Source organism: Mercenaria mercenaria, chromosome 1, assembly GCF_021730395.1.
Source record: "Mercenaria mercenaria strain notata chromosome 1, MADL_Memer_1, whole genome shotgun sequence".
NCBI lineage: Eukaryota > Metazoa > Mollusca > Bivalvia > Venerida > Veneridae > Mercenaria > Mercenaria mercenaria.
Window position 1 is genome coordinate 69449266 of NC_069361.1, and position 14626 is coordinate 69463891.

The 14626-nt window shown below is 38.5% G+C and overlaps 1 protein-coding gene across 1 annotated transcript; it reads right to left on the minus strand.

The window, feature by feature from the left end:
* Window positions 1-19: 19 nt before the first annotated feature.
* LOC123525390 (uncharacterized) lies at window positions 20-12295 on the minus strand. The gene is made up of 10 exons (XM_053550210.1): window positions 12178-12295; window positions 11544-11562; window positions 7095-8749; window positions 6538-6709; window positions 5006-5798; window positions 4394-4606; window positions 3280-3806; window positions 2619-2881; window positions 1935-2192; window positions 20-1277 (listed from the first exon to the last, which is right to left on the minus strand). The coding sequence occupies exons 3-10, from the start codon at window positions 8693-8695 to the stop codon at window positions 461-463; spliced, it is 4644 nt and encodes a 1547-aa protein (XP_053406185.1). The 5' UTR covers window positions 8696-8749; window positions 11544-11562; window positions 12178-12295; the 3' UTR covers window positions 20-460.
* Between the last annotated feature and the right edge of the window lie 2331 nt (window positions 12296-14626).

A 14626-nucleotide genomic window follows, 5' to 3' on the forward strand; every position in this document is an offset into this window, starting at 1 on the left:
TAAAATCACCATAAAACTTTCTAGATCTTTAATATTTAGATATATGTATATAGACCCAATATATGTTACTTCCCTCTGTAGCAATAACAAGAAATATCTTTCAAAAAGCTCGCCGGCGAATTTGCAATAATACAAGACGTTTATAAGGGGTTCATACATTTGTGTTTTTCTATCACTTATCTATCATTTTGCAAATAGCAAAATTCAACAACACTAAAATGCATACTAAAACAATGTAAACAACTATCTTTTATTTTTTCACAAAAGTGTTTCGTAGAGCTCTTAAAACAGACGGTTTGGTCGAATTTTGAATTCCTAGGAGTTCTCACAGAGGTATGGTGACTAATATGTGCCATTTCCCATTTTCAAAATATAACAACAACTAAAATATAACTGAAATAAATGGTAAAAGTTTAGCAGTGTTAAGTCCAAAAAGTACAGAATATTCATTGAAAAGTAACTAATCCTTATTAATAATTCTTTCTTTCCATTGCTCAAGTGTTTCTCCTGACGAGGGACAATACCATCTTCCTTTTAACTGAGTGTGGCCAGTTTGTTTGGATTTGTACTTGCCACATTTTGTGCATTGATAATGGTAATTGTCCCCCATATAGCGGCGTTTCTTTGGTGGCTCACCGCGTTCATGTCGCTGCTCATCTTCTGTAAGCGCTCTTGCTTGCCTCCACTCTCGCTGGCGGGATGGCTGAACAACTGCAGAACACTCTTCTGATGGTTGAGACGGCGGTGGTGGGGGCGGTCTGGGTGGTGGTATAGTATGCTGTGGTTGTTGCGGATACCATGGCTGTTGCCACGGGTATCCATAATATGACCATGGTTGATAAGCCCATCCACCATACTGAGAATTAGGACCCATCCATCCTCCATACTGACCTGGTGCACCAGTCCATCCATAAGACTGACCTGGTGCACCAGTCCAACCCCAACCGCTACTTTGACCAGGGGCACCACCCGTCGCTGAATCATATGGGTCTTGTGCACCCGTGAATGAGATTGCCTGATTCGCTCCTTCTGTAGAAGCAGCAAGTGATGGGGTAGTGGCCGTAGCAGTAACAGTTGTTTTTCTGCGTCTAAAAGGCACCTCACCTTCTCTATTTGGCTGCTCTTCAAATTCCATTATCCTGTGACCATGAGTCGATTGTTCAGTTTGTCGCTCCTTTGATTTCAGTAAAGGTTCCTTTGCAACAGATACCTGGGGTAGAAGTGCAACTCCCTGAAGCAACGAATCTCTGTCTGCTTTCTTCTGCTTACTGTTTAGCCTGAAAGACAAAATCGTTATCACACAAGAGGGCCATGATGGCCCAATATCGCTCACCTGAGTACCACTCCAGCCCTGCACAGCAGCCAAACAAATCCCTATGGCAGGATCAATTTTGACACCAGGGCTTATGTTATGAATAAATTTGGTAGAGGTGTAGTACACAATGCTACATGTCAAATATCTAAGCTTTAGGCTTTTCGTTTTGGTTGCCATGGCCACATTAGTTCTGCACAGGACTGACTTTGTAACAATTTGGTACATGCAATGAACATACCTGTAAAGTTATGTAAAAAATTACCAAGTGGTTTAGTAGGAGATATTTAAATAATTTGATTACGAAACGGACAACGACGCACGTCATACGGTCACAAAAGCTCACCCTGAGCACAAAGTGATAGGTGAGCTAAATTGTTATCAAAAACATTAGTTGTTTAAAAATAACTCTCTTCACAACCTTACAAGCGGAAGGAATGACTGAAACTTCATATGACTTTAGACATAAGCAAATAACGTTGTCTTATATGGCAATGCTGATGAAATATGCATACACGCACGCACGCACGCACGCACGCGCGCATGTAATGTGATTCTACGCAAGCAATGTTTATATGCAGGAAATTTGATCTAAAAGTAAGGCTGAACTATTATAACTTACCATGCAGACACGGTCGTTGTGTTTATTGTTACTAACACCAGATTTGTATCATTCTGAACCTGCCTACTATCTTGCAGCAGCTGTTGGATATGGCTGTAGACTTTAACTATGGAATGTGGAATTGGCAAGGTCTTTCCACTGTTGTCTTTTGGCCTATTTCTGGCTTGCTCGAATTCTTTACTGAGACGCAAACAAACACACTCTGATATTCTATTGGAGTCTGGCTTCTGGGCTGCTTGGCCGTGTACCATAAAAAGTCTGCATAAAACACAAAATAACCGCATACATGTATGTAAAGTAATTTATCAAATATAAATGTCCCATGTCTTTAGAAAATCTTATACAACTTTGGATAACGTTAGGGGTTCGAGAAAATTGCGAATCGTTCCTGACAAGACTAAAGTTAACTACTGCCATTTCCAGGGTAATGTTTAGGGAAGTTTCAACACACCAATGCACATCAATTTATAGTCTTACTTATTTTCATTTTCTTTTGTATTTGTGCAACACATATATTATTGATAATGAATGAAATACACCCCAGTTGCATGATCCATCATATATCATGAACAAAAATTCTACTCGTTCACATATTACTTTTGATTTTGATCCACTGTAGCTGAATACAGGATAAGTACAGGATAAGTTATCTTGTAAAAAATGAGCTTGTCTGCCTGAGGTTACCTTTCAGCGGCCTGTTGGCCCGGTGCTGACCCACTTCGCTTCCTAGAAGCCCTCCAAGGTCCATGCAAGCTACTCTTCTTCGACTTTAAACTATACTTTTGTGTCGACTTGTCCATTTGATTTAGTTTTCCATAAAGGCGTACAATCTCAGATGACTCGCTGATTGATAAAGCTGTTATTGACCTGTTGAGACCAACAAGGTAAGCGGCAAGATTGTCAACAGCCTCCCAGCCAGGATTACCTCTGGTATCATACCTTGTTCTCTGTAATCATGGTAGTTATTAGAAGGAGACTTAATTTTTCTTTTATTCATACAATCTTAAACACATACAATAAAACCAAGGAAAATTATGTGCATCTACTCTTATTCACGATCAATTGCAAATAACGTGGACACCCTATATCTAATGCAAACACTCGGACCATTAATAATGTTCAGCTGGATATCATTTGAGTTAAAACTAATAATGTTTTATCATATATATTTGCCATGGATGATTAGCATTAATTAATATCCAAACGAGCTTCATCAAATATTAGATGGACATGTGTCTTTATGTAAAAATCAAACTTCCCCGAGGTCTAACTTTAATTCTAGTCTTACGTTTATTAACGACAATAAAACGTTAAGAATAATCAATTCTGATAATCATATTCGTACCTGCTCTGCTGAGCCAAGTGGTATACTGCTGTCACTATCACTTCCATCTGATGGAAGAGGTATATCTTCTGTAGAGATAGAGGATGGAGATGCTGTTTGTTCCACTTGTGTTTGACTGATTGAATTTGGTTCTTTTGCTGGTGGACTGACTGGCCGTGTTGAATGACTTTGTTCTTTTGGTGGCGGACATACTGTTGGTACAACAATTATTGGCACTTGTTGTTCAGTTGTTGTAACAGTTGAAATTGAAACTGGTGTGATTGTAATTGATTGCTCTGATGGTGTAGTTTCTTGATGAATTTTTTTTTGTAGTCCTTCTGTTGTAGTTGTGGACACAGGTATTAAGCCTTTAAATTTGAATGTTGGCTCAATATCGATAACTTCGCAGATAGTGACATCTAGAAGTTCATCCTCGGTATTTTCTTCAATCCGAGCTGGTAAAACAGCCCCTATCTCCTCCTCTATCTCTGCAGAAAGTTCACCCTTTCCAGACTGCGAGAGCAAATATTCTACCGCTATACGTTCACCTGGAATTTTAGTCATCCCAAAATCAATTTATATCAACAGTACCTATAAATTATACTTTAAATAGATAGAATAAATGACAATGTGACCTCATAGGTGCATTTAAGATATAAAACAGGCTTCATTTTCATAAAAAATAAGCACATTTTTAAAAAGTTAAAGTAATAATAATATGTGTTTGTGAAACAGCTCCGGTAGCAACTCATTCAGAAGTTCACAAATTAAAAACTATGGTACAAACTCATCATTATGTCTTGTTAAAAGAAATGCATGTAAGAACATGAAAGGTATAAGTGTTACTGTTCATTGTGACCTTGTGTCAGAATGTGGATCAATTGTGAGTTTCATGTAAATAATTGAAATACAAACTGAAACATTTGTCACAAGGGGTGCACTTCTGCCATTATAAAAATGTATACTGTTACCTTTCAAAAGTAACGTGCAAGCATAATGTTGAGAGCAGACGGGCTTCAAGTTATGAAGTAATTGTATTTTATATTAATATACTGCATTTTAATTACTGAATACTAATAGATCGTAATCATTGGTATAATACTTAAAGCAAAGATTATTTCATTTTTATTATTACCAGTATGTACGCCGGGAGGTGTGAATTCTGGAATAATTGGCAATCCCAACACTCTCGAACTTAGTCGGTTAATGTTTGACATAGTTTGTATGTCAAACATAGTTGTCTGCGATGTTCTCGACAAATCGACGGCTTCACGGGCCCGACTGATGTTCCACCGTGAACATCCTTCCAACATGTACATCTGTGTATGCATAGCGTTGGATCTCCAGCCTACAAGTTAATACAGAGGGCATCATTAAATGTGTTGTCATATAGGTTCGTATTTTACAATTATGTAGACCGTATTCTCATTCACATTCATTAAAATAACTATTGTTAAATTTTAATATGTACAGATTGAATGACTGCTATAAGAAAAGTATCACTATTAAAATGATCTTTGGGGACGATATTAGCGTTTGAAACCATTAACTTGTAATACTTTGATCATATCCGTGAACTTAAACTATGCGACAGTTTTAGCCACGTTCACAACGACAATAGGTTGGAACCCTGCTGAAGTTGAACTGCATTTCTAGAATTTAAACACTTATTAATGTATATCGTACGTATTGTTACATAAAGTGCGATTCAGTTAATTAGATTATATGAATCGAGGAATAGTACTACCTGGTATAAAACTGCACTGGTGACGATGAAAGCTTTCTAACGAAGATGATCCCCTTGCACATCGGAGGACATCAAGCTCCTGGCCACCCTTTTGGACTGTGTTTACCTTTGTGTAAAGTTCTACTCCAGAGACATCTTGAATGCAGGGCAAGTGCTTTTGTTGTGTTTCCCACACTTGCTTCATGCTGTCAGCATTTACAAGACGGACACCAGTTGAGTCTGTCAGATCCCACATCGCATTAAGGAGCTGGTCAATCAGAGTTCTTGTCTTTTGAACACCTCGGGTCTTTCGTCTGCAATGCCTGGCAAGTTCAGCGGTTGTTATATGTGCAGATATTTGCTCTTCCGAGGGTACACGGCCAAATTTATCTTTTAGTTCACCCTTCTTTGCCCTTCTTAGCATGCTGATGTCACCCTTGTCCCACTCGAAGATGCAGCTCGACAACTTTGAGCAGAAGGTCCCGTAGAGTGGGTGGTGTTCTGTCGTAAGGCCTCTTGTGAATCTACGCATAAAATGGTAGGTATCGAGCCGAACTTCAGACTCCCAAGGCTGGAACAATCTTAAGACAGGGGCTACTCCTGAATCGCTGCAACAATCTCTATCAACGTATATTACCAGAGGTTCCGGTTCATCGGCGTCTCTGTATCGCTTCACTAAGCCTTGGCATAACTCCATTAGGCCAGCACCCTCTCCAGTAGTTAATACACAATTCAACACTTCACCGATTTCATTGGAAACATTTGTCATCCATGCCGCGGTACCTTCAATTCCTCCGGCCAGTTTCTTTGTAACCTACAATAATCAAGAGGGTCACAGTAGTCTTTTATTGCACACGTGATCGTCATAGAACCTCGCAGTAAGTTCGGGTAGTATGTCATATAATGAAGAGTTACGTTAAATAAACAAACTTGGTAGTAAACACTGTCTGTCGGCTATCGTATGCTACGGGGCAGAACGGTCTGAGTAATGATAGAAAAGGACCTTCTAAGGACCATTTTGGTAAAGTATAGTTGAAATTGACCCAGTGGTCTTCACAAGAACCATTCAACATCCATCAATCCTAACAGCTCCAAAGACAAAATAGCTAACAACATGGATATACATCGCAATATGTTGGTTCATCTTTATTTCAAGTTTCATGAAAATTCTACCTGCAAGTTACTGAGAAATGACTGCGGACGGACGGACGCACGCACGCATGCATGGACAACGCCATTTCAATACCCACTCCCGAGGTAAGCGGCGGGGCATAAAACAGGTCTATGTTCATCAAACTGTAGTTTGTGCTTATTTTTCTGTACAAATGGCACGTATGTTGAGTACTTATATTCAGTATACCGGTATTTATTGGAGGTTTGCGTATTTGTCATTCCTGTTAATCCACGGTAAAAGTAAATGTTGCTAAACAAGGACAGTCACATAGTGTCTTTTTGTTCATGCTTATAACTTTATCGCACCGATACAAGATATACTGACAACAGCTACGAGCACGGAAACATATCATGACACAAATAATTGAATAACAGCATACCTTTTTAGTAGAATCTAGCTTGAGGATTTTTCCATACGTTGAAGTGATGGATCCTCTCATCTCAGACGCATGCAGTAGAACTTCGTTTGCATGCACAGTTTCGAACCATTGAGCCAGTGGAAGTGGTCTGTACGAGGGAGGTGGTTGATAACTTATACTGTTCCCGGTCAGCCTGCATCACAATAGCGAAATTACTAACATCAAAGTGACAAACAGCCTTTTATTCTTATTGCTTATAAAACATCTATCAAAAGAACTTTTTCTGTATTCAAATCTTTATGTTTTTAACCATTTAACAACTGCAATAAAACTGACTGCTTGAAAGCTAATTGCTTCTTATGCTGTAACAACGATGGAAAAAACATAATTCATATAAACCCTGGACCACTGACCCGTAGGTAAGGTAGAAATGCGGATTCGAAAGCCGCAGGTTCGAATCCAGTCCTCAACGAAAGTTGTCGGTGTGAATAACATTTCAAATTTGAAAATGGTTCATATAAGATGATGACAGAATGTGCAAAAACAACATATGTTTAATAATTTTGAAATAAACCAACCTGCATCCCTTTTGATGAAGTTCACATGCTGACATGTACTGAATGGCACGTCTTCCCCAGTCTTCGCTATGGATCTCTTCGACCGCCTGTTTTAGATAACTGGAACTGTTTCCAAGTGTCCTTGGTTTCATAAAGCTTACACACTTTCTATCTAGAGCAAGTCTGGTTGTTAAAATGGCTGGAAAAACGTTTCGATGACCACTATCCAGCTGCGTCAGCTTGTCTGAACTCCATGGACACTGCGGCATTTTACACTTGCTACATCGCAGGTATTCTCCAACCAGATAGTATCTGCTGTCAATGTCTATCACCTCTCTTGCCTTTGGATATATTCCCCCATGGACAAGTTTGATTTTACAGGTAGGACATTTCAGTGGAATACCCCACATACGCATGGGAGCCCATACAAACAGTCTTTGTCTAAAGTAACTGTATGGGTCAGGCGGTTGAAGTGCCGACCACTTTGGTTCTGGTGGTAGGTACCAGTTCTGTTCAAACGTGGCTTTCAACTTCCCTGCACTGTCATATATACATTGCGCTACCCACTTCAGATCTCCTTTTTGTAAAACATTCTTAAACTGTTTTGGAAGAAAACTCTCCCAGGAAACAGGCTGTGGTCTGGTTATATCTAATGGTGATGTGACTGTTAGCGGAGGTAAAACATCCTGGAAGTTTGTAATAGGCAAACTTGTACCAATCCCAGGAGAGTCACATTTTGGAACGCTCACGGACTTTGAAACTATTGGTAATGGAGGCGACATGATTGGTACGGCTTCTGTAATGACTGTTGAAGTGGCTGAAGAAATTAAAGGTAAATGCACATGAGTTTCCTCTATATGTTGAAATAGAGCAAATTCTCCTCGGAATTTCTTTCCGCAAGTATCACATGAGACTTCAGCGTGATAATTCAACAAATGCTGAGTGAATTCGTCAACTGTTACCCATCTGTTACATTGGCTGCACTTGAGAGGTGTTTTATCGCTATCTTGTTTAACTAGCGGTGCCAACACGGAAGTTGTTGATGCCAACGATTTTGTATCTGCTGTTGACAACGCTACATGTGTTCCAATTGTTGACACAGATACACGAGATCTAGCTGTTGACGTCAAGACGTTAGTTCCAGATGTAAACGACGCTAAACAGGGACCAACTGTTGACGTTAGGGTGCGAGTTCCAGCTGCCAGGAGCTCTACACGAGACCCAACTGTTTTCTGTGCCCCATGAGATCCAGTTGTTGGCGGCGCTACTACACGAGATCCAGCTGTTGACGGCGCTACTACACGAGATCCAGCTGTTGACAGTGTTACTACACGAGATCCAGGTTTTGATGGCACAGGTTTACGAGGTTCATATGTTATCGTTGTCCCACAAGGTTCAGGTGGTGATGACACTACACCAGATCCAGCTGTTGATGGCGCTACACGTGGTACAGCTGTTGGCGACAAAACGAGAGTTACAGCTGTTAACGGATTTACACAAGGTCCAGCTGATGATACCACTACAGGAATTCCAGATACTGACGCCAATAAGCCAGTGTCAGTTGTTATAGTGTGGACCGCAATTTGAGCTGTTGTGGATGTGGAAGTTGACAAAGTAACCATCGCTTGACTTTTAGTGTTAGTAGTCGCAGCAACTCCCGTTGCACTGACTAGGTCCTGTAAAATATATACTTCATAAGCTTTAAATAGAAAAGCTTTGGAATGATTTAGAAATCCATATCTGAATGCATATGAAAATGAGTATAACACTGTTGCTTTTTCAAACTATTAATACTTTTTGGAAAACAGGCCTGAACGGTTGCTTGTTTCGGGTATTTAAGATATATCAAGATGTGTTCATGAAATACAGTGCACCCCCACCCCCCGTTATTTAGCAAAATAGACACTAAGCGTGACCTTGATCTTTGCCCTATTGACCTGAAAATTGCCAGGTCATGTAGAGGTTGTCACGAGAAACCTCCATATCGAATTTAGTAATGGTAGGTGGAAGCGTTTGGATTTTATAAGCAAGGTAAAGTTTTGTGACATTTGTGACAGACAGACAAAAAACAATATACCCGCAATCATTCGATATTGGGGCAAAGAAATTATAATATGCCAGTATTTTTTTATACTAGGAGGATGGCTTTGTTTAACCTTTAGCATACTGAAGTTTATCGTACTAACCTTTGCGCACAGCTTGGAACCAGATCGGCTGGGTCAGTTTCCTTCCAAGCTGTTTGCCAGTCAGTCAAATTTTCCTCCAGATTTTGAGCAGACTGGATGCAATTTTAAATTTGAGCAGTTGTCAGTTTGAGCAGATGAAAACATTCCCAGCAGTCAAAGGGTTAAAGAAATGGAAGAACATAATAAAACCATACAAACCAAAGATAGTACCGATTCACCTGATGATTATAAGGAAAAAAAGAGATGTTTGAAAAACATGTATGCCCCATTACAGCATTCTACATTGCATGTCTGAAACTGTCTGTTACCTTAACCTATGACCTGTTGACAACAACAGGGATCATCTGCTGACCACAGGCAATCATACTATGAGGTTTTACTACTGTAAATGGTTTCCGCTCAATAACTAGAGAATGCTTGGGCCTACAGTAGTAAGCCCAAGCATTCTCTAGTTATTGAGCGGAAACCATTTCCAGTTGTGAGGTCTCTGTGACCTTGACCTTTGACCTAATGAGCCCAAAAACGATTCGGGTGATGTACGGACCACAGACAATAATCCTATGAAGTTTGAATACTGTCGATCGATTTTTTTATTTATTGATTTATTGATACAGTCTGTTCCACAAGCCCAAAATTCTGCTCACTAGTGAGGAAGCCTGTACCGTTACCATAAAGTTATAAAGAGGCCAGTGTGGCTACTTTCAGGAAAGCAATTATTTTCCAATCTCCAACTGATAAGCCAAACATATTTTCTGCTTATGTAAGATGCTAAAGAGCAAAGAGATATCGGTCAACGTAAAAGAGCAATCCAAATGGTCTACCGACCGACATGTGCAAAGCAATATACCACCACTTCTTCGAAGGGGAGCATAATTAGTACATAACGAATTTCCATACCTCAGATGGTAGTACACAAATTTTGCTACAATGAAATGGTGGTGATTACTACGAAAGCCTGTTAGGTTCATTAAAATACAAAAAGAACAAGTGAATGAAGTATTGCCATGCAATAAAAAGTCCCCTACTGGATGGCACCTAATTTCCTCTACTACTGTATAATAACAGTATAATATAATGATCTGACCTCTGTCAATGATTTATAAATAATACATGTATTGTAATATATATAATCGTGATAATGTATTCAATATGTCATTACACAACACTTAGATCGACATAAATAATTAAAAGAAATTAAAATTAAAAAATAACAAATTTAAAGTAATAAAAAACAAAACAAAAACCCAGCTCCTTATTAGGTAGAGTTAGGTCAAAATACAACCTAAATTGGATGTAACATGCATGTTGTATCACAGAAAAGTGGTCTCTATTTTTATATACGACTATTAATAAAAAAAATTACAATATCAGCTTTTTATAGTACCAACAAAGGGAAGTTATTCTAAAAACAATGGTACTTATGGTTGTGAACATTTGTGTTAAGTTATATCAAAATCCCTGCCTGCATGAAGAAGAAATGCTCCTGACAAAGTCTTTTTTGATTTGACATTTGGCCGGCTTATACCAAGGGACCTTTTTTGCGCCTGACACTTCGTCTCATGGTGATGAAAAAGTGTGTTGTGCCAAGTTATATCAATCCCTCCATGCATGAAAAGGAAAAAAAGACCTGTTGAACTTTGACCTCCAACTGTGACCTTGACCTCTTAGCTAGGGGTATAGGGTTTGCGCATGATACGTCGTTGCATTACGGGGAACATTTTTGCCTAGTAATACTAAAATCCCTTCATGAATGACAGAGTTATGGACCGGACACGAAATTGCGCACGGACGGACGGACGGAAGAACGGACGGAAAGACGGAAAGCGCATTCCTATAGTCCCGAAAACTGGTTTTTAACCAGTAGGGGTCTAATAAAACAAAAAGACATAATAACGCAAAGCAAAGGCGTAATAACGCAGAAGAAACACTTTTATTCGCGTTAATACGCCTTTAGGTTATTACCTAATAGATTGACTAGCTACGCCCCTGTTGCCAGAAAGAAGAAATCTTATGCTGTGCTGTAAGCTTCTACTATAATAATATTGAAAGCAGGTGAGAAAAGACTGTCACCAGGGTTCAAGGTCATAAAACGTGGGTTTGATCCCCGAACGTAATTAAGACTCCAAATATTCCTTAAAATTTATTTGCACCAGATTGATGTGTATATTATATTCTCACATGTAGGTATTTATTTAAAGTCCAAGGAGAACAATCTCAGTTTTTACTACCTCGAACCCATAAGAAACGTATACGATGAAAAACACACCACACCATCACAACTTACCAGTCTTACGAGTGCTGTCCTAACAAAGAAAGTATAAAAGTACAGTTACTTTTTACATATTGATCATACAACACCGTTTACATGCAGATGCTTATCGTTTATTTCAATGTGCCGTACATATTTTTTAACTATCTTCAACACTTCATGTTGTAATAAATGCCTGAAACTTAACTCTCGTGTTTGTATGCGTAAGACAATAAGATCCCTTTGTGTTTTGATTTACCTGGTTGCATACTAGTTAGTTAAGTTGTTAACGGGTCAGGTTACTAGATAACCACATTATAAACTAGATATTTAAGTGGCCAACGCGTTAGGTAACTAGACAACCACATAAGTAACTAGTTAGTTATGTAGTTAACTAGTTACTTCACGTGTAAGTAACTTAGCAGTAAGTTGTTTAAATGTTTTCAGCAATGGCACTTCTTGGCACTATCATGCATTTCTTCATGTTAAGAAATTTATTTCAACTAAAATGTTATCGCGCTAATGAACACGTTAACCACATAATTATCAAGTTAACTGTGTAGTTAACTAGATACTTAACGCGTTAATTTAGTGATTATCTAGTGGCCGAATTATGCCGCCATAGATTTAAATGAAAGACATCATTTGTTTATTTAATATCGTAACTCACCTCGTGATAGCCACACAAGCAGGGTATCTTCTTTCCTGTTAAATCATACATCTGGGTCTTCTTGTGCCTTGGACACGAATCGATCTTCTTCAGGGCTGTTTTCCATTTTTGTTTCCCTGGGGTCTGTCCCGTTTGAAATACGAACTCTCCCTTTGCATACTGGCGCATTACATTGGACCAGTACGAGTCGGGTCTCCCTTTCTTTGTCATTCTGAAGCGGTAATATTTCATTTTTAAGTCTCAGGAGCTTTTTAATATTACTTATACGAAATTTTATTTATTGATAATATAATACCAGAAATATATTTATTTTACTCTTTAGCAATGTTACATAATACCTTTCTTTCATGACATTTCATAAAAGTGTTGCCACAATGTTGTTTTTCATATTTTTTGCAATATCATTGAAACAAATAATATGCTTTATTCCTATATGTAATTAGTGATCTAAAAAGCAAAATTTGGTATGTTTCTAATGCAAATAATGCCAGTTTCTCTGGTAAGACTTAATTCTAGGTAAAATAAGACCTACTGCATACTTTGCAACATATACACAATGCTAATAGGACTTTGAATGTTAGTTCCTCATAATAGATCGGGCAAATATTTCAATAGTCCGTGCAATACGATATTATATTTTAAAATATATGAAATCAATAATGTTTTCATCCGGCGGAGGGGCTTGGATGGCGAGATGCTAAGATGAAAACGAAACCGATCGGTGGAGAAAACATGACGGTACTATTTGCGTTGTGAAATCTTGAGCTGTCGCCAACTTTAAAATATGCAGAAAGTACGGTGTTCCGTTTGGGCAATCGTGACTTTTTTATTGAATTCTAAACTGCGATGAACGATGGTACGATGACGAAAACGCGATGGCGCGATAACACGATGTCGAAAACGCGATGGCGCGATAGCACAATGATGTAACAACGATGATATGATGGTGAAACTGCGATGGCACGATGATGAAATCGCGATATTATGATGATGTTATGACACGATGGTGAAATGTCGATGTAATATCGCGTTTTCACCATCGGACCATCGCGTTTTCACTATCGTACCATCGCATTTTCACCACCGTACCAGCGCATTTTCATCATCGTTGTTTCATCATCGTACCGTTTGGGTTTCATCATCGTATCATCGCGTTTTCACCATCGTACCATCGCGTTATCACCATCGTACCATAACCTTCCGTTTAAGTATGCGTAGTTCCGTGCATTTCGTGAACAATAGATGAATGTATATCAATGTATTTTGTGAGAAGAATTATACCATTTACATTCCGCTGTTTTACAACATATTTTACACAATTTTCAGTGCTAAAAGTCTATTAAAACTGTCAAACGTGATTTATATTTTATGTATGTATAGTCACGTTATATTATTCAAACTTAGCTTTTTCTTGTTGTGATGTAGAATGAACATAGTGCAATGTGAAAATTAGACAGTATCAAGCCTGTTTCTTATTTAAACATCTTGTACAGTAAGTAATACTGTACCACTGTGCATGACCACCGGAATGCGATTGTACGATGGTGAAAACGCGATGGTACGATGGTGATAACGCGATGGTACGATGGTAATTTCAAGCCCGATGGCATGATGGTGAAAACGCGATGATACTACGACGGTGAAAGCGCGATGGTACGATGGTGAAAACGCGATGGTACCGTATGGTGAAACAGGCGATGGTACGATGATGAAAACGCGATATTACCTCGACATTTCACCATCGTGTCATCGCGTTTTCACCATCGTACCGTAGTTGTTTAATCGTCGTGCCATCGCGCCATCTAGTTTTTCGTTATGGTACCATCGTGCATTGCGGTTTAGGATTCAATAAAAAGTCACGATTGTCCAAGAAAGTATTAGACACTGAAATATTTTGTTGTAGCTGTCATGCATGGCAGACCTTCCAATTCTAAACAATGATAAAGTTAATTAATTCGAGATAAGCTGCATAGTAAGACCCAGCTAGGAAACGTGAGATAAGGTAACATGTTTGTGATGATAAGCTGCGTGCAAAATGCATGAAAGAGTTAAAAGAAAGACTAAAATCATATTGATAGTTGCTGTTCATATAAAACAAGTGTTTTCCGTGAAATCTGTACTAACTATATTTAGTAAAATTTGTATTCCAAAGCATCTACTGCATCATAAATTATAAGGGGTACGTAATGCGCATTACCCCGCAGCTCATACGCACAAAATTTCACATTTCTAAGCATTTAATATCTTAATCTAAACTAAATTACATATATATCTACCTATATTAGACGGATTTGAAAATAAAAACAACAACTGAAAGTGCAGCGAATTAATAAACATGTAGACATGCGTGTTTGACATTTAAAATTGACGCGCTAAGAATTATTAATATCATAATATTTTATCATTTATAGTATCATTTATATATGATAGAGAATCTAATGAAAATAAA